Source organism: Theileria parva (assembly GCF_000165365.1).
Source record: "Theileria parva strain Muguga chromosome 4 map unlocalized ctg_529, whole genome shotgun sequence".
NCBI lineage: Eukaryota > Apicomplexa > Aconoidasida > Piroplasmida > Theileriidae > Theileria > Theileria parva.
Window position 1 is genome coordinate 64,385 of NW_876246.1, and position 15,087 is coordinate 79,471.

Genomic DNA, 15,087 nt, shown 5'->3' on the forward strand with positions numbered 1-15,087 from the left:
GTGATTTTGGGGTGAAAATTATGATGCCTCATATGGTGTAGCTATCATTACCATATACTATTATACTGTATACATAATACTAATACTATTATTATATAAGATTAAATATACTGTAAAAATCTATTATCTGTTGGTCCCCTAGAATTGATTTAGAAACTGTCAGAAATTGATTAAAAGTATATATTGATTCTGGATTAGGATAATAGTCAGGATTTTCCTAAAATAATTGGTAGAATATAGTACAATAGGATGTCACCGAAAGTAGGTTTACAAGCACCCAATTTTAAATGCGAGGCTGTCATGCCAGACGGCTCCTTCAAGGAAATATCACTGGGGGATTATTTGGGCAAGAAGTACGTTGTTTTATTCTTCTACCCTCTTGATTTCACCTTTGTGTGTCCCACGGAAATCGTTGCCTTCAACGATGCCGTCGCACAATTCGAGCAAAGAAACGTCCAACTCCTGGCTTGCAGCGTTGACTCCAAATACTGCCACTTGGCTTGGAGAAACACTCCAAGGGATAAGGCTGGAGTCGGACAGGTCAAGTTTCCGATGCTCGCAGACATGACTAAGGAAGTCGCCAGCAGCTATGGCGTTCTTCTCGATGATCTTGGTATTTCGCTTCGCGGACTCTTTCTCATTGACAAAAAAGGTGTTTTACAACACTCTCTCGTTAATAATCTACCACTCGGACGCAATGTATCATTTTTTCCAGTAGTTAACCTTTATTAGCGTTATACAACCATCTATATTATGATTATTTTATAACAATAGTGTTATTAATTGATTAGGTAAATGAAGTATTGAGATTAGTTGATGCATTACAAGTGTTTGAGACCAAGGGTGAAGTTTGTCCAGCCAATTGGAAATTGGGCGACAAGGGAATGCAGGCAACTACTGAGGGCGTTGTAGCTCATTTAACTACTAAAATGTCCTGAATATCCATAACTATTGATGTACTCTGTGTTATATACAATAATCAATATAATAGTATATATTGAATTTTAAATAAAATTATTCCTGTAATTTTTGTTTATTAACCTTTTGCAACTCCTTTTTCCTGTCGTTTATTTCTTTGGTTCTTTTTAAATTAGATAAAATGTCCTTTTTGAATATACAATTTGGTATTTCAGGGATCTTAGCCTTTGTAGGAGCTAAAAAATTGGTGTATTATATATGATTCATACCTTTTAAGCCTTTTTTGGCCATTCTTCGAAGTTTTTTCTTATGGGCTGATACCATACGCTGGATCTAATGAAATAATTATTATCAGTTACAGTATATATATATATATAAAGATATTGGATAAAATAAAGCCTGAATAATGAATTACATTGTATTTTCTGGCAAGTTCTTGCCTTTTAGTTCCCTCTGTAAAATATGATATAATGATTAGTAAAAAATACTCTTAAGTTTAACCATCTTTACAAAACTATTTAGATTGCGATTGATTTTTGGGTTAAAATTAACAATAACTTAATAATACAAATAAATACACAATATTAAATATTTAAAAATTATTATACACTAAAAAAGAATAACTTAATGCGATGATTGGGTAAGATTAGTCGGAGTTGGAAGGTATGATATCACCAGGGTAGAAAACATCATTATAATCATCTGGTTGAATCTAAATAAATTTAAAACAAATAATTTATTCGTTACCGATCCATTTGTATGACATTGCATTGTTTTATATTTTATCCTTTTAGGCTCTAAGTTCTTTAGTTTGGCTAGGCTAATATTATTATCCTTCTTAAAGCTTCTACCAATAGTCCAGCAGTATTTTGCTTCAAATTCTTTCCCTATTAAATTCAATGATACATATCCTCCCAATTCCCCCTAAATCAAACATCAGCTACCATACTACAATTACGCTTTTTAATAACAATTTTGTATAGTTAATTTGACTGAATAAATTAAGTACATTTTGTAGAAGATCAAATAGGTTTTGCGATTGTCTTGTTATATTATCTCCCAGACATTCAAAATCCACGTTGAATTTAACATTTTCACTAACATCCTTAAAGATTCTCTTATGCAATACTGTATATATTCTAATAATAATTATTTTTTCTTATTCTTATTATAAAATAAATATTTACATTAGATTTTACCCTTTTTTATTTACAAATTGTGGTATGTTGTAAATATCGGCATTTTTACAAATTTTAGAGGATTTCGAATCATATGAAAACACATCAATTGAACCTCTTTTACACATCTATGTTTAAGAAATTTACACATTTGGTAAGTACCTCAAGAACCTTTGAAACATCGCCTCTGTCTGTACACATTGTAAGGCTACTGAAGTTCTGAAAATTACCTGTAGAGTGAACACAAATGGCATCAACATCTATAAAAAAATATCAGGAATGGGTTTTTATAATTTTATGTATGTTTTCACCTTTCATGACTAGTATGTTAGGGTCGTTGAAAACAACATCACCTTTAGCCTCTACCAAACATTTTATTACACCAATCCACATATAAAAGTTAAAACATAATTTAAAAATCATTAAAAAATAATGTATGTTAAAATTTGAAATGTAAATTAATTTATAATAAATTTTTGTCTGAATCCTTTTGCCTGTATGAAATCCTCCCTCTTTTCTTTAAAATCGAAAATTAATACTATAATTCCAAAAATTATCAACGACACCGATGTTGTTATCAGTATCGTAAACAGCTTCTTTCCCGGTATGATACTCAACTTCAGTACCCACCTAGACATTATCCATGTTTCCCTTTACAAAATTGGTATATAACTGTGTAAAAATGTGTAGTGATATGATTTAGACGAATACTGTGAGGGTGATTCGAGTGGTACTGGCACCGTAATAACTGTGCAGCTCGGTATGATTGAAATCCACATGTGAAAGCAATTCTTATCTGAGGACGAGGCTCCCAAATAAAACTCTTCAACATAATTATTCGTCTTACCCAGCCTACGTATTAATAAGCAATATTCAATTTTTAGATAAATACAATTTATTTAGCATGATGTAGATAATATAACGGAAATTACCCGATGAATGTGAAAGGGGTATATAGAGGACTATAAGCTGTTTGTGGTCTCAGAGTTGCAGTTTTGGCGAATTTTATCCCATGAATATCAATCACTGTTAATTTGTACGTTAATCCTACGCCAGTATATACTAACCTAAGTGTATACACTACTAATCGTAGTAATAAAATAATTAATAAAATGAGAATAATAGGGAATGATACCGTTATTGTTAGAACCGGATATGAAATAGTTATCAGGGTATTTAGACTCATCAATTACCATATATTTGGTCATTAGCTTCATAAACAAATCAATAGTTTCTCTATAGAGTGAATAGTACAGACAACTCAATTTCTCCCCAGACTTTAAAAACACGATCATATTCAACATTCGCTACAAATTTTTATTAATTGGTATTAACTAAGTATATGGTGTTTTAGGTGGAGTAGTTGTGCATAAATAATTATGTATAGTAAGTAAACAAATACTCGATCGACAATATCGGCTGTAGTGACATGTGTGAGTGTGGCATCAGGGTTGTCAATTATGACAGGTATGAACTCATCATAAGATGCTTCTCCTTTGTCTTTTGAAGAGTTTTTTGCTATCAATGATAAATATTTAACAGATTCACTAACTTTCCCACTTTTTTCATCTTTGGATGAATATTTGGATCTGGAATCAACAACCTTCATGGGTATAATTAAGTCTAGAAAGCCGTTATTATTAAAATCTCCGGCGGTGACCCGTTGAAGTTGTGTTGGCAGTTTAGTATAAATTAACTTATCCCTTTCCAAATCTTCCCTTTCTCTATCTTCCAAATCCTTTCTACTCTCTGGACCATCTGAAGCTGTCCTTGGAACTTTTAAGTAGTTGAATTTGGATCTGGTCAGGTTTAACTGGGAAGTGTTGAGGGGATAAATGTATGTATATTCATTGGGCAATTCAATGACATGACCTGTAAAGGGAGTGAAATCCATCCTCGAGTGTACGCATAGATTAGCTGGGTGTCTACACAGTTGATCACTGGTTTGGAACATTTGTGGGCAAAATGGGATTTGTTTATTATATGAAATTGCTATTTTACAAGTCGATTTGCAATAACCTTCCGAATCAACTGAATCACAAAATGGGACCAGTACATCATTTGTTCCATCATTATCAAAGTCGCCAAAGGTTATCATTCCATGATTTTTTGGTAATAAGAAATTATTCGAATGTTTATATACTACAGTGCCCGTCTCTGCATCAGATAACCATATGTCAATATACACATCTATTACACTTATTAGTATACGATTACTTTACTATTAATGTTATTATGTTAATTATAAAATACTAACTATATATTAGGATATAAATGTGTAAGGTTGAGTAAAACAAACTTCTAAGATGGGGATCTTCGAACATAAGCACGAGGTCTGGTCTACAATCGCCGTTCATATCAATAAAGGCGCAAGAGTGCGGGTTAGGTATGAATCCGTTAACTTCAGAACTAACGGTAAAGGTTTGGACTTTATTGTGAGGAAAGGGTAGGAAAAATTGGCCTAAATTCATCCAGAAGAATAGCTTCAAATCTGGTGTTTGGGCCAAAATATCAAAGTAACCATCGCCATCAAAGTCAGCCACGAGTGGGTGAATTGTGCTGTATTGGTATTGTTTAGGTTGCAAGACTTTAGATTTAATACTATCAATGTCAAATATTTTATTGTCGGGATTGGAAAACGGGCCGTCCAAAGTTTGCCTAGAGTCCCATGTACTCTTCGTACCAAATTCACCTCCGATGTGTTGGTAGTATACCAGAAAATAGTACAAAGTGTTGGTGTCTCCTGAACTTGGTTTTTTCTTCATAACAAGTAAAAGATCCAAAAAGTCGTTGGAATCAAAGTCCGCCGCTGTAATTCCATCACACTCGCCATCAACTTGAAACTTGTAATACGGGTCACTTTCCCCTGATTTAGTTATATCGGAATAAATGTAAATTGTCGTTTTATCGGAAACTGTATTATATGAATATGTAGCAAAACTTAAACTTCCGGTGTTGTCGAAATCCCCGAAATCTCCCACCAACCCCTTCCCTGTGAACTTTGAGGATTCAAGCCTGAAGTCATAGGAGTGAGTTTGGGCTGGAAAAATTAATATGAAAAGGAAAAAAGCTGAGGAAATAGAGTTAACAAGAGGAATCCTACAAATTCTCTCTAATTTCCGGGATAAATTCATATTTAATACTAAATTAAAGGTATCTGCATTTTAAAATGGAGTTTTAAATCAAAAAAGCATTCGAAATTTGATTTTATAAATATTTAACATTTTAATACACATTTCTGCGATATAAATTTTATTTCCATTTATTCTATTGAATCACATTTTATAACTTCTGGCACACCATTCTCACAATAATTATTTTTACCCATTTTTATTATTTATTTTATTAAATTATACTTGGCTAATAAAACTACTTCAGAGTTCTAATTATTATATATAATATAATTGTTAATTTGATGTAGGAAATTTAAATTAGGTTGAAATGTTTAATTAACCTTTTTAGAATTATTTTTCTTAGAAATAGTTTCTTTATATCTTTTAAATATATTTTCTCGACCCTTTAACTTTATCTGTAAAATTATTTTTCCCTGTGTAAAAAATTCTATGAGTTAATTATATATGAGCGGGTCCATTGACGGATAGATGTGTAGAAGAAGGAATAATTAAAGTAGGAACTTCACGTATGAATCTTTTAATTCTACCGATAAGGCCCTAAAATAGAATGATTATTTTGGAAAATACCGTAGTTCGATATGAAGCGTCCTCAAGTAAATTGACATTAATTCTTGAGTATCTCCTGTTCGTATTAAATTCTATATAACATACTCTGGTTTTTTTCCGAGTGCCAAAAGCTTCAAATTCTCGTAAGTAGTAATTCCAAGGATATATTCGCCGGTGGATACATTTAAGTAAAGAGGCAGGCCACCCTCTCCACAGAAATTCATAGCACTAGAAAATAACTAATCGACATTTAACAAGTTATATTGAACTTACTTCGTAGTTTTTATGATCGTCAACTTGAATCACTTCAATGTGTAATCCTGTATCCTTTGATACTTTATCAATTATGGGCAACATCAACTATATATAATAACAATATTGTATATATCACTGAATTAAATAATTATGGCTGATCTAATGTAAATACTTTTGAGAATTCGGAGTTACTGTGAAAAGCCAACAGTTCAGGAATTTTAGGCCTTTTCTTAAAGAATCCAAAGATACTTAAATACGGTCCATTTTGTACCTGACAAATAAATTAAGTTATTTACGAATTAGTATATATGTGTATGTAGCAAAAAAGATCAATTAAAAACCTAACATGATATTTATTAATTAAAACAGCTTGAGATTCCTTTACAAATAAGAATATAATGTATATTGCGATTGTAAATGCGATATAAGGTGTGTTAAGTAGTGTTTGCATAAAATGAAAAGTAAGAATCTTGACCTGTTGTGAGGCCATACATTATTGTTATTTAATTAGTTTATGTATTAATGTGTATAATATTTTTAATTTTGTTATTTTTTACAAACTTTGGTTCGACTATTTATTTTAAAAGGAGCCCTTTTAACTACCTTTCATTCTTACTGGACAATTCATCAGGTTCAGGCCGCGACTCATTTAGCAATGGCCCACAACTTGATAAATCTAGTCAAAAAAGTATTAAAAAGAAGACTGAAACTGAAAACGTTTTAAACCCAGTAACATATGATAAGATTCCTGTTTTTTGTGGTAAAGACGATTCTGATTTATTAAAAACTCCCTATAAACATGGGAATTATACATATTTCATGGATTATGAAGATGCTTTGGAAGTTGTAAATAACTATTTTACCCATAATAGGCAAGGTATTTTTGACACAATCAATCATATTTCTATTCAGAAACTAAGAATCATTTTGGCGTTGTAGAGTGTATTAGCCTTAAAAAATGGTTTGAAATGGTCGATCCTTCAAAAAAACGTATTAAAAATTATAGAATTCCTAAGCTTTTACCCTCAAAACATCAAGTATAATTTACACATCCTTCCCTGGTTATTAGTTATATAAACTTACTCCTCCTTCATTCAATTTCATAATATAAGTTAATATCATTTTTAGAATGATAAATTGGTATATAAATTGAAGAATGGAGGTTATCAAGTTCCGATTCCAGTGTATTATTCAGTGGAGTTTGTGGTATCGAAGAGGAATTTTTGGAGCTTTTTAACTGGTACAAAATCTACGAGAAGTATGGTATACTTTTTTAATTACCAGGATTTAATGGATGAAATTTTAAGGATAGAAGATAAGGCTGAAAGGAACAAAGCCCTTGCCAACATTAACGTTGCCTCTCTCCTTACCCTTTTAACCGTAAGTTTACTGTGATAAATAATTTAATGGTTAGAGAAAAGATGTTGGGGAAATTTTATTTGTTCCAAGCAGTCAAAATCGTAATGCAATGGCCGACTTTACCCGTGATCCTACACCGTGGTTTTTATAATCCACACTTTTTTATTACCACTCATTATTAATATTTTTTAAATAAATTAATAATTTTATAAATTTTACGTATTATATAATTTTTTCCTTTTAATTGTTTAATATTATTTGTGATTTTAATAGTGTGTTAATATTGGCAATGTGCTTATGATAGTAATAAAATGCCAAGAGGAAGGAAGGTATTTGTTAGTTTTAGCTTATTGATTTTTAGAAAATTAAAACTAATGACGAGCAGCATATTACACACCAAAATAAATATAATTTCAATCATAAAGCTTTTGGTAATATTCTAGCTATCATTTATGCTAATACACACATTTTTTACTCCAATTTATTACTTATTATTCCATATCATGTAAAAGATTTTATATTTATCCATAAATATTGCTTTAGAAGTCATAAGTAACCAGAATATTGAGGAAGATTGTATGATATTGGAGAAATTTGGCGTTCCAATTCCTCCTAAAGTATTAAATTTGAATCTAGGTCCTGGGCTGAACCAGTTTAGTCTTGTAATGAATGTATTTTTAGTTGATATTTTACTGTAAATTTAGGTATTTTCTAAATATTCTGAGTTTCTTCTAAAATCTATTGAGGATTCTAAAGATGAGCGTTTCTTAAAAAGGAAAGTAATGTTCACAAAACTCGGTATATTTTAATTTACCTGGATACTCACACTCCCACTTAATTAATGATCCTATACAATAATATTTTCATATAATTATTGTAGTCAAGGCTGTAAATTTGAAGTTTATTTGCTCATTTCGGTGGAAATATTTCGATATTTTACTTCTAAAACGGGTAATACTCATATTTTACTACTTATATAAGGATTTTATTGTATTAACTAGTAAATATTGTGTAACTACATTCTGTTTTAGATTGATAGGAGTTCTTTTGGGATTAACAGTAATGTTAAGAATGTTAGTTCTGGTCTTTAAACTATTGTTTAGGTTAAGGAATATTTAAAGATTTATAAATCATTGTGGCAAGAACACTGTAAATCTATGCAAAGGTTTAGTTTACTCAATTGTTAATAATTTAGATTATTTACGCATAAATTAACTGCCATAATAATCTAAAGGTTACTGGGCGAATGGAATGAGGCCACTTGTATAACTAAAGTGTATGGACTTGAACAGATAAATGAGGCCAATATTTCATCTGTCGTGTCCAAATTAAACGAACTAGTGGAAGAGTGTACTTCTCAGCCAGACCCCTATGAGAACAGAGTAGAAGATAACGCGGAACTTAACCAAAAGAGCGCCAGTGGTTTGTTGAGAGAAGTGATAGTGAACGATGAGTATAAGGAGAGTTTAGAAGTATTGAAGAGTAAAATAGAAAGTGCACGATTCACGAGGATTAATCAGTTGCAGTTAATGGTAACTTGATACTGTTTACAAATGTAATTTAGGTTAATAGAATCATTGGAAAATACGAAGACTTACTGAATAAAGTTGAAACATACAATGATTCACTGGTATGTAATTACTTATTCCTACAATTCACTTGGTTAATTACAACTTATTTATAAGTATAAGGCGTAAACAATGTAAAATTCTTTATAGGTGAAATTATCTGCCTGTATATCCGAAAAGATGTTCAGTCGAATGAGTATAAAAGAATACGTTAAACTTATACAAGTATTATTTTACAAATTTTTACATATTTTCAAAAGTTAAATGTATATAACTAGTGCAATTGCTTATAGGAGATGCCTCATATGGGTTAGAATATATAATTTTGAAATGGTGAAGAAGTTCACTCCGGATGACATAATATCGCAGAATTTAATTAAAACTTCCGTTCAGAGGAATATCAAACTGAACGTTAATTTGTTTTATACACTATTCAGCTCTATTTATATATTTTTCTCAGTTTAACCCGTAGAAAACACTTTTTCTTCTTAGAAAATTTATGATTCTATGAATTATTAATTTTTACTTTAGATTGTGAAGGAATATCCTCTTTTAAAGGACACCATTGATGTGATTTTCCCTAAAAAAATGCAGATTTATTTGGCAAAATGGTAAAAACATTATTCACTTAATTTTTTATTATTTTGTTTAAATTTTATTTTAGCCAGGAACATGTAAACTTATTGCTGGTTGGAGGTGAAATAATGTTTATCCAGCACAGGGATGGTCCTTGGATACCATCTCTTCGTTTGGTACACAAATGTAATTTTCATATTTATTTTTCAAGTTTTGAGTTATTCTACTTATACATTATCGAGTTTAGCAGTTTTAATTGAGTTTAACAGTTTAACGAGGTCTTAATTGTTGTTTAGACCCTGATATTCTTCCTAAGATGCAGGTGGATAGTGGCGCCATTAAGTTTGTTTTGAGAGGATCCAACATAATGTGCCCTGGACTAACATCTGAGGGTGGTAAAATGGATGACGTTGAGGCTGATACAGTTGTTGTACTAATTCTACTCACTTATGCAGTTTATTTACCCCTTTCTACCCTCCATAATTATATAAATATTAATTTCCTTCAGCAAGTGACTGCTTCTGGGAGATATAACGCCTGTGCAGTTGGACTAACTACGATGTCAACCAAGGAAATGTAATTTTTAACCTTTAAATCCTCTTAGTTTAGAAAAGAATAAGGACGTTTGTATTCAGACTGTCCACTATTTGAACGATGGATACTGGCAATTCAACGCTGATAAGTATGGCTACTCTCCCTAATGTAAATATATTTTCATTCACTATAAACTTAATATACTATACTAACTATGTATATGTATATAATCAATAGTATATACTGTTCACGTTGTATATTACTATGAGTACAAACTAAGTATAGTGTGTATACTATATATATTGTATGATTGAAATTAGTGTTTAAAGAGGTTATGAGAGGACTTTTAGGAAAATATCCTTTATGACTCCAATGTACTCGAAGCTCATAATTGAATGAAAGTTTGAGTCGACTTGCAAATATTGGCAGTGTTCCCCTTCCAGACGTTCATACAGTTCATTAGAGCCCTACATTCATTGTTAATAACAATCATAAATATATAATTGAATTGACATGTGATAAAGATACATTGATATGGCATGAAGGATCGTGGCTTGAGTGTAGTATGAGTGTCTTGATTTGCTTAGGATAAAACCTAACGTTTTCAAACACTTCTCTACACGCCTTAATAACTTGGTGGCCTTTCAAATGAGTCAGCTTCCTGATATAAAAATACGGGTCCTAAAATCAAATTAATCTCAGTTAATTCAAATTTATAATACTGATTTAATTTATAACTATATAAATTGAATATATATATCTAATACCGGTTAAATAAATGTATAACTATAGGGGTTGGCTAAATGTAAATCCAATAGAAATTAAATAAATGTATAAGTATATGAATTATGTAAATACATATGTGCATGTAATAGGGAAAAATACATGGAAGCGTTTGTAGAGTCTGAAGGTGGTGGTGTAATCACGGTATTTGAGTGGAACAGTGTCGTGAGAAGGGATAAACATGGAAGTGACTCTGAAGAAAATCGGAAATATCTTCTTAATAGTTTTAGTTAAGAGGTCCAAGATGTTATACATTCCAGACACACTTATAAAAACATCCACCAAGTTGTTTTCATTCATACGGGTGTTTTGCCCCAAAACTTGTTTTTTGGGTGTACAAGATTGGTCAGTGTCATCGTCAGCATCAGTTTTGGGTAAGGAATTATAATGTTCAATTGCCTGTAAACAGATATTAGCGCCCATAGAATGCCCAATTAGCACAAATTGATCCTTTTGTTTACTTTCTTTTGATAGGGGTGTATTGATATGGTTCCTTAAAGTATATCCTGACTCGTTACTTATTGGGCTATTGTTCATACTACTGAAGTACTCTGTGTTACTTTCCTGGTCCTCAGTGGAGAATTGGGTGAATTCATGACCAAAACGTAGGTTTGGTGAACTTGTTGGATATTGAGTTAGTGTGTAAGAGTCGGAGTTGTCAAAAAACTTACCCGACCTGACAATTTCAACGAATTGAAGAAGATCACTGACGTAATCCTGGAAGTCTGTGACGTAACACCTGATGCTAGTGAAACTTTCAGATAATCCATGAGCTTGTAAATCCATTGCGTAGACGTTATATCCCAGTTTATTCAGTAATTCCACCAAACTTCCAGTGTAACTACAAGATTTGAACACATCGAGAATGTTGTCCATGTACTGATTAGAGGAGTTGAAAAGCTCATAATATTTCCTACTATGAGAGACTGACGTATTGAGTTTATAGGCTGGGTAACCAAAAGACCTATATTCAGACATATTATTCGTGTACCCTATCCTCGTATTATAGGGGTCCCTATAATGGTTCTTTGTATTTTGTATATTAAAATGGCTTAGATGAGGTCTTCTTCTAGTAATCGCAGTGTTAAAACCATACTTATACCTTTTTAAGTTTATTAGCTTATGAAATCTCAGTCTGTGGAGTGGATTTTTACGAATCAGCATTATGTTCATACTTTGTCTTTTTTTATACCCATACAGTACACCCCTGTGACTCATTATAGAGCCTAACAGTGTTCTTTTATGAATAAAACGCGAGGGTGAAGGAGCAATTGAGGGAGTAAAGTAAGGATTTAAATTGAGATAATTGATTTTTTGCAAGAGCTTTGTAAAATTTGTGGCCATGAATTGGTCCATGAAGCTGGAGGCAACCCCATGGACCAAAATAACATTTTTCCTGCTAGAGAATTCGTGAAATCTGTTTACTTTTTTGGGGCATGTATAATTTTCTGAAGGAGAAAAGTATGTTCTGATGTGTAAATTCTTGTTATTTTTAAATGTGTTGGAGAAAATTTTACCTTGGAACACCTCATCTTGGATGTGTAAATTCTTCCTTAAAAGGTTCCTCATGTGCACTACTCTTGAGAATCTATTCCTGTGCATAAAATTTGGTCTTCTACTAATTCCAAAGCTATTGGATCTACTTGTACTTCTAGTGCTGGCCATACTATTGGAAAATTCGAAATTAGGCTTGTAATAAGAAAAGCTGGAAAACGTTGACACGTAATCTGAATAACTTACCAATGACCAGGTTGAGTCCCTCTTCTTAAAGTATAAAATGGTATTTACACTTTCAGGACTGTTCTCATTTTGTTCATACATTCCTGAATTCAGTTGTGCGGTATCTAAAACTAAGTCGGAAGAACGAGAGTGGGATAATCCATAGAGCCCATTAGTAGTAGGACATGCTGAGGGTGGTGACAAGGATCCGGATAATTTAGAAGGTAAGTTGAGGGTAGATAAAACAATGTAGAAGATAACAAGTTCATCGTTGTACAAGTGTAAATTCACATGTAGAACGTTTTCAATTTTGGAACATTTTAGTAAAAATCGTTCCAGGTAAATTTCCTTTAAAAAGAAACCTGGCTTTGGTTTAATGGAAAGGTTGGTAACCTTTTCACAAAATGTTTTAGTCACAAAGAACATATCCTCATCAATGTCGTCTATTTTAAGAGGTATATTCTTATAATAGTAACAATAAAGATCACGATCCAGGTTACACACTTCTCCATTCACTCCAGTTTTGCCAAATTCCATTTCAAAGTGGCTAAAAAATTCCTCTTTTGACAGCTCAGTCCAACAATACATCGATCTTTTAAAATATAAATTCTTCCTTCTTCCAACTGCACTAGTGTGAGAGTCCGGGGGATAATCGAATGGGTTATCAGAGTCACATTCGATAACAAGATGTAGATAAGAGTATTTAGTTCTGGGATAAGCAAAGGCTGTAATACACTTCTCGTTAGGAGAACTCGAACGCCAAATTTCAAATAGGCCTGATTTAACCTTTGTTAGTTTATAGCCAAGTTTCGGCAAAAACACATCAATTAAAAGTCTGTGAGAGTTATTAATGAAAAATAGATGGTGGTTCAGCTTTGAACCCAGATTAAGTTCAACATCGCAGAAAAACTGATGTAGCTCAACAACTTCGTTAAGCTTCTCAAAGAAATCTGTTGATTTAACTCGGCACCAATTCGCTTTTGGATGATTTCGATCGTCTTTATTTTGTTTTTTCTGATTTAACTGTGTGTTCGCAGGAGTAGAATCGTTAACGGGGGAATATAAGTCAGAATTTACAAAATACAGTGATTTTGAATCTCCTTTATTATAAATATTGATGTAGAGGAAGAGGAATGAGTTATTATGTTGAGAAATCGTAACTTTTCTGCAAAATGTTAAGCCGTCAGTCTCCCATAAAATGGCTTTTGAATTTGTAACCTTTCCAAACCTATATCCTGGTTTAGGTGCATAATTTAAATTCAAAAAATTGTAGACGTTTTCCTTCCAGTGGTTGATTTTATTCAAGTCCACGTTAATTGAGTCAACCGCTAAATTTACAAGTTCGCAAGCCATTTCGTTCTTTGGGAGATAATTCCAGTTTCTTCAGCTAAACAGACATTTGAAGTAGAAAATTTTAATAGCATAGATTCAAATTAAACTTTGTTTCATCATTTTAGTATTATAGGGTTAATGGAACATCGACTAATTAGTGTTTAACACCATTAGCCAACTATCTCTAGTCTTTTAAAATGCTCTTGTTTGAGTTATCTTATTTTGGGTTTAAATTTGCCATTTTTAAAATCTTATGACGTTTTACCCATTTTATTTATGTCTTTTTTAAAACTTGATTTACACATCTTATACGCATATTTATAATGTATTATCCTTCCACATACAGTTACTTATAGAATATATAAAATAGACTTTTATAGTACAAAGAATATTAAAAGGTGTTAATTAATGAAGTGAACCAGTAATATGTATTTTCGAGTGAGTTTCCTGTAACAATTATATATAGAGACAAATTTAAAATACCTGTGTTTGTATTTATATCAATCCATGTAATCTGTGAAGACGTTAATTGGTTGAGTACAATTTGTGACCTTTCAATGGTCCAACCCAAGTGGTTTGACAAATCCAAGCAGGTGATTCCTCTTTTGAGTTCTGTGGCCACTTTAATGCATTCACAATGGACGTTTGAAAGGTCAGGATTAGTAACAAAGAAGTATTTGTCGTTTACTTCAAGCACTTTGATTGAATCACCAAAAACTTTAAACTCTTTTGAGGCCTTTAGTAAATCGTTCTGAGTGAGTTTGTAGCTTTTTGGAAACATTTCAAGGACGTGACTAAGCTCGCAAATACCGCCGTTTTCGTTCCTTGTGTTTATGCAAATTTCAAGTATTAAAGTACAAATTTCCGGTAAGAACCAGCTTACTGATCCAAAAACTCTAGAAAAGTTAGGCCTTATTCTCGGACTTAATTCCAGGACGTCAATAGATAAAATATCACAAATTTCCAGAAATTTTAGCCTAAAATGATGGTCTGAATTTATTTTATCATGATGGCGCCTTACAAAATTCTCAAAATTTGTTCTGAAGTCATTTAAAATACTCAAGTACCTCTCGCGATTCTCTGATGATACTTGACTAGACAACAACCTTAGCCTTTCATCGTTTCTATCTTTATCAATAATATCTGAACCCCCCAGTCCCATCTTCATAATTTATATATTTTAAG

General features: G+C 32.0%; 10 protein-coding genes across 10 annotated transcripts; 4 read left to right on the forward strand and 6 right to left on the reverse strand.

Moving 5' to 3' along the window:
- The first annotated feature begins 58 nt into the window (after positions 1–58).
- On the forward strand, positions 59–957 carry TPX (Peroxiredoxin-1). Its single transcript, XM_758578.2, has 2 exons — positions 59–699; positions 792–957. Exons 1-2 carry the CDS (start codon positions 250–252, stop codon positions 936–938), a joined length of 597 nt encoding a protein of 198 aa, XP_763671.1. The 5' UTR covers positions 59–249; the 3' UTR covers positions 939–957.
- A 40-nt stretch (positions 958–997) lies between these two features.
- TpMuguga_04g00037 (GNL3L/Grn1 putative GTPase family protein) lies at positions 998–1,505 on the reverse strand. Its single transcript, XM_758579.2, has 4 exons — positions 1,407–1,505; positions 1,334–1,371; positions 1,188–1,251; positions 998–1,154 (listed from the first exon to the last, which is right to left on the reverse strand). Exons 1-4 carry the CDS (start codon positions 1,420–1,422, stop codon positions 1,015–1,017), a joined length of 258 nt encoding a protein of 85 aa, XP_763672.1. The 5' UTR covers positions 1,423–1,505; the 3' UTR covers positions 998–1,014.
- A 28-nt stretch (positions 1,506–1,533) lies between these two features.
- TpMuguga_04g00038 (uncharacterized protein) lies at positions 1,534–2,561 on the reverse strand. Its single transcript, XM_758580.2, has 7 exons — positions 2,408–2,561; positions 2,327–2,356; positions 2,259–2,287; positions 2,118–2,224; positions 1,928–2,057; positions 1,666–1,842; positions 1,534–1,630 (listed from the first exon to the last, which is right to left on the reverse strand). Exons 1-7 carry the CDS (start codon positions 2,517–2,519, stop codon positions 1,565–1,567), a joined length of 651 nt encoding a protein of 216 aa, XP_763673.1. The 5' UTR covers positions 2,520–2,561; the 3' UTR covers positions 1,534–1,564.
- TpMuguga_04g00039 (T-cell immunomodulatory-like protein) lies at positions 2,555–5,230 on the reverse strand (the record flags this gene model as incomplete). Its single annotated transcript, XM_061305905.1, has 6 exons — positions 2,555–2,726; positions 2,808–2,948; positions 3,029–3,179; positions 3,232–3,403; positions 3,499–4,286; positions 4,396–5,230. 6 exons carry the CDS (start codon positions 5,228–5,230, stop codon positions 2,555–2,557), a joined length of 2,259 nt encoding a protein of 752 aa, XP_061161074.1.
- A 270-nt stretch (positions 5,231–5,500) lies between these two features.
- TpMuguga_04g00040 (putative integral membrane protein) lies at positions 5,501–6,486 on the reverse strand. The gene is made up of 7 exons (XM_061305906.1): positions 6,378–6,486; positions 6,204–6,302; positions 6,050–6,136; positions 5,882–6,015; positions 5,798–5,852; positions 5,732–5,767; positions 5,501–5,625 (listed from the first exon to the last, which is right to left on the reverse strand). Exons 1-7 carry the CDS (start codon positions 6,480–6,482, stop codon positions 5,542–5,544), a joined length of 600 nt encoding a protein of 199 aa, XP_061161075.1. The 5' UTR covers positions 6,483–6,486; the 3' UTR covers positions 5,501–5,541.
- Positions 6,487–6,549: 63 nt separating this feature from the next.
- On the forward strand, positions 6,550–7,589 carry TpMuguga_04g00041 (uncharacterized protein). The gene is made up of 4 exons (XM_758583.2): positions 6,550–6,908; positions 6,944–7,068; positions 7,160–7,411; positions 7,446–7,589. The coding sequence occupies exons 1-4, from the start codon at positions 6,554–6,556 to the stop codon at positions 7,539–7,541; spliced, it is 828 nt and encodes a 275-aa protein (XP_763676.1). The 5' UTR covers positions 6,550–6,553; the 3' UTR covers positions 7,542–7,589.
- Positions 7,590–9,272, forward strand: TpMuguga_04g02645 (uncharacterized protein; the record flags this gene model as incomplete). Its single annotated transcript, XM_758584.2, has 11 exons — positions 7,590–7,719; positions 7,752–7,821; positions 7,934–8,061; positions 8,095–8,188; positions 8,271–8,341; positions 8,422–8,463; positions 8,494–8,555; positions 8,625–8,922; positions 8,955–9,020; positions 9,109–9,183; positions 9,252–9,272. The coding sequence occupies exons 1-11, from the start codon at positions 7,702–7,704 to the stop codon at positions 9,270–9,272; spliced, it is 945 nt and encodes a 314-aa protein (XP_763677.2). The 5' UTR covers positions 7,590–7,701.
- A 16-nt stretch (positions 9,273–9,288) lies between these two features.
- tma20 (Translation machinery-associated protein 20) lies at positions 9,289–10,235 on the forward strand (the record flags this gene model as incomplete). The annotated part of the gene is made up of 6 exons (XM_758585.2): positions 9,289–9,369; positions 9,490–9,569; positions 9,623–9,744; positions 9,831–9,964; positions 10,043–10,110; positions 10,139–10,235. 6 exons carry the CDS (start codon positions 9,289–9,291, stop codon positions 10,233–10,235), a joined length of 582 nt encoding a protein of 193 aa, XP_763678.2.
- A 135-nt stretch (positions 10,236–10,370) lies between these two features.
- On the reverse strand, positions 10,371–14,160 carry TpMuguga_04g00044 (Alpha/beta hydrolase family protein). Its single transcript, XM_758586.2, has 3 exons — positions 10,954–14,160; positions 10,597–10,749; positions 10,371–10,535 (listed from the first exon to the last, which is right to left on the reverse strand). Exons 1-3 carry the CDS (start codon positions 13,921–13,923, stop codon positions 10,401–10,403), a joined length of 3,258 nt encoding a protein of 1,085 aa, XP_763679.1. The 5' UTR covers positions 13,924–14,160; the 3' UTR covers positions 10,371–10,400.
- A 111-nt stretch (positions 14,161–14,271) lies between these two features.
- On the reverse strand, positions 14,272–15,070 carry snf8 (EAP30/Vps36 family protein; the record flags this gene model as incomplete). Its single annotated transcript, XM_758587.2, has 2 exons — positions 14,272–14,349; positions 14,386–15,070. 2 exons carry the CDS (start codon positions 15,068–15,070, stop codon positions 14,294–14,296), a joined length of 741 nt encoding a protein of 246 aa, XP_763680.1. The 3' UTR covers positions 14,272–14,293.
- Between the last annotated feature and the right edge of the window lie 17 nt (positions 15,071–15,087).

Coding starts and splice junctions, on each gene's coding strand:
- TpMuguga_04g00041 (XM_758583.2), top strand. CDS start 6,554: ATGTGTATAATATTTTTAATTTTGTTATTTTTTACAAACTTTGGTTCG. Junction 7,069..7,159: donor TTTTACCCTCAAAACATCAA/GTATAATTTACA, acceptor TATCATTTTTAG/AATGATAAATTGGTATATAA. Junction 7,412..7,445: donor CTCTCCTTACCCTTTTAACC/GTAAGTTTACTG, acceptor TTTAATGGTTAG/AGAAAAGATGTTGGGGAAAT.
- TpMuguga_04g00044 (XM_758586.2), bottom strand. CDS start 13,923: ATGGCTTGCGAACTTGTAAATTTAGCGGTTGACTCAATTAACGTGGAC. Junction 10,750..10,953: donor GACTCTACAAACGCTTCCAT/GTATTTTTCCCT, acceptor ATTTGATTTTAG/GACCCGTATTTTTATATCAG. Junction 10,536..10,596: donor ATCCTTCATGCCATATCAAT/GTATCTTTATCA, acceptor CAATGAATGTAG/GGCTCTAATGAACTGTATGA.
- TpMuguga_04g00037 (XM_758579.2), bottom strand. Junction 1,252..1,333: donor AACTTGCCAGAAAATACAAT/GTAATTCATTAT, acceptor TTATTTCATTAG/ATCCAGCGTATGGTATCAGC. Junction 1,155..1,187: donor GGCCAAAAAAGGCTTAAAAG/GTATGAATCATA, acceptor CCAATTTTTTAG/CTCCTACAAAGGCTAAGATC.
- TpMuguga_04g00040 (XM_061305906.1), bottom strand. CDS start 6,482: ATGCAAACACTACTTAACACACCTTATATCGCATTTACAATCGCAATA. Junction 6,303..6,377: donor TTTTAATTAATAAATATCAT/GTTAGGTTTTTA, acceptor TTTATTTGTCAG/GTACAAAATGGACCGTATTT. Junction 5,626..5,731: donor TTAAAAGATTCATACGTGAA/GTTCCTACTTTA, acceptor ATAATTTTACAG/ATAAAGTTAAAGGGTCGAGA.
- TpMuguga_04g00038 (XM_758580.2), bottom strand. CDS start 2,519: ATGATTTTTAAATTATGTTTTAACTTTTATATGTGGATTGGTGTAATA. Junction 2,288..2,326: donor CATTTGTGTTCACTCTACAG/GTAATTTTCAGA, acceptor CAATGTGTACAG/ACAGAGGCGATGTTTCAAAG. Junction 1,631..1,665: donor AATGTCATACAAATGGATCG/GTAACGAATAAA, acceptor AAATTTATTTAG/ATTCAACCAGATGATTATAA.
- TPX (XM_758578.2), top strand. CDS start 250: ATGTCACCGAAAGTAGGTTTACAAGCACCCAATTTTAAATGCGAGGCT. Junction 700..791: donor ATCTACCACTCGGACGCAAT/GTATCATTTTTT, acceptor TTAATTGATTAG/GTAAATGAAGTATTGAGATT.